Source organism: Lissotriton helveticus, chromosome 10 (genome assembly GCF_964261635.1).
Source record: "Lissotriton helveticus chromosome 10, aLisHel1.1, whole genome shotgun sequence".
Taxonomy (NCBI): domain Eukaryota; kingdom Metazoa; phylum Chordata; class Amphibia; order Caudata; family Salamandridae; genus Lissotriton; species Lissotriton helveticus.
In genome coordinates, this window is record NC_136071.1 from 374105736 (window position 1) to 374107322 (window position 1587).

The 1587-nt window shown below is 42.3% G+C and overlaps 1 protein-coding gene across 1 annotated transcript; it reads left to right on the forward strand.

Moving 5' to 3' along the window:
• Positions 1-345: 345 nt before the first annotated feature.
• On the forward strand, positions 346-980 carry LOC144784033 (mediator of RNA polymerase II transcription subunit 10). The gene has a single exon (XM_078662736.1). It carries the CDS (start codon positions 352-354, stop codon positions 757-759), a length of 408 nt encoding a protein of 135 aa, XP_078518862.1. The 5' UTR covers positions 346-351; the 3' UTR covers positions 760-980.
• The last annotated feature ends 607 nt before the right edge of the window (positions 981-1587 follow it).

A 1587-nucleotide genomic window follows, 5' to 3' on the forward strand; every position in this document is an offset into this window, starting at 1 on the left:
TGGTTAAAGGAGGGACTTGCAGGGAAGAGGCTGTCAGCAAATCACATCGGTCCGTGAACAAGAGGCAGGAGCCTCGAAACGCGTAGGACCTAAGAGAAATCTTTGAAAGGAGCAGGCCGGCTTCATTAAGGAATTAAAGAACCCTTTTATAATATGGGGGCTCCGCATTGTTGTTTGTGTGCGACTCCGACCTAATGGCACCCTTGTTTTCATGATTTACGGCCTGCCAAGGTCGTGGAGGACGCACCGCCACGAAAGTATGTGGACTGCTGCGAGACACTAGAGACTCGAGGTGCAGAAAAACAATGTCCTTTAAACAAGCAACCGGTTTCCCTTTTCGAAGCGGCCGATATGGCGGAGAAATTCGACAATCTGGAGGAACAGCTCGAGAAGTTTGTGGAGAATATCAGGCAGCTGGGGATCATCGTCAGCGACTTCCAGCCCAGCAGCCAAGCTGGGCTTAACCAGAAGCTGAATTTCATGGTTTCTGGTCTGCAGGATATTGATAAATGCCGACAGCAACTACATGATATCAGTGTACCGTTGGAGGTTTTTGAATTCATTGATCAAGGACGTAATCCCCAGCTCTACACCAAGGAGTGCCTGGAAAGGGCCTTGGCTAAAAATGAACAAGTGAAGGGTAAAATCGATACAATGAAGAAATTCAAAAGTTTATTGATTCAAGAGTTGAGTAAAGTGTTTCCTGAGGACATGGCAAAATACAAAGCTATTAGAGGTGAAGATCACTCATCGTCCTAAGCAGCAGCATCATCAACACCCTTGTGACTTAATTTGATTGAGGTGGATGCCTTTTGTTTTTGAAAAGACATTGGTTTTGCTCACTTTAAAGTTTTAAGTGGGACAAAGTAAAGCTTTTCCCTCAAAGCTATGATTGACGGAGAAGTGCAAGCTCTACTGGTGTCAATATTGCAGAACGAGGATGCTATTCAAACTGAAGGGAACATCTTGTCACAGCTTTCGAAATGAGATTAAAGTGCCCTTCACCTGTACTTTTAGAGTTTGGTTGGTTGTCTGAAACCAGAACTTGATCAGATTTTGATAAAGGTAAACATTGCAAACTCATCATGATGTGTGATGGTATTTCAAATGTCCATTTTGTAAGGGCTAAAGAACGGTGAAAATGTGATATTTTGAATGTTCAAATAGCCTTTTGTTTTTACATTTGTGTGTACATCATTTTTGTACTTCTGTTTTATGTAAAATTAAATTGTCAGACTACAAGGTGAGGAGTAATTTTGGATTTTTTGCGTTCAATACTGTAATAAAATGAGTACTAGTTGATGATAAAAAAAAAAAAAAAAAAAAAAAAAAAGAAAATATTGAAAATAAAGAAACGGTTTGCATGGTGGCCGCCTCTCTGCTGATGGGTTCCTACAAGTAACAGCATGCCTGCAGTCTGCACACCGGAGTTAGTCCAATTGAGGGCAGGTAACGAGTGGTTAAAGGAGGGACTTGCAGGGAAGAGGCTGTCAGCAAATCACATCGGTCCGTGAACAAGAGGCAGGAGCCTCCAAACGCGTAGGACCTAAGAGAAATATTTGAAAGGAGCAGGCCGGCTTCATTAAG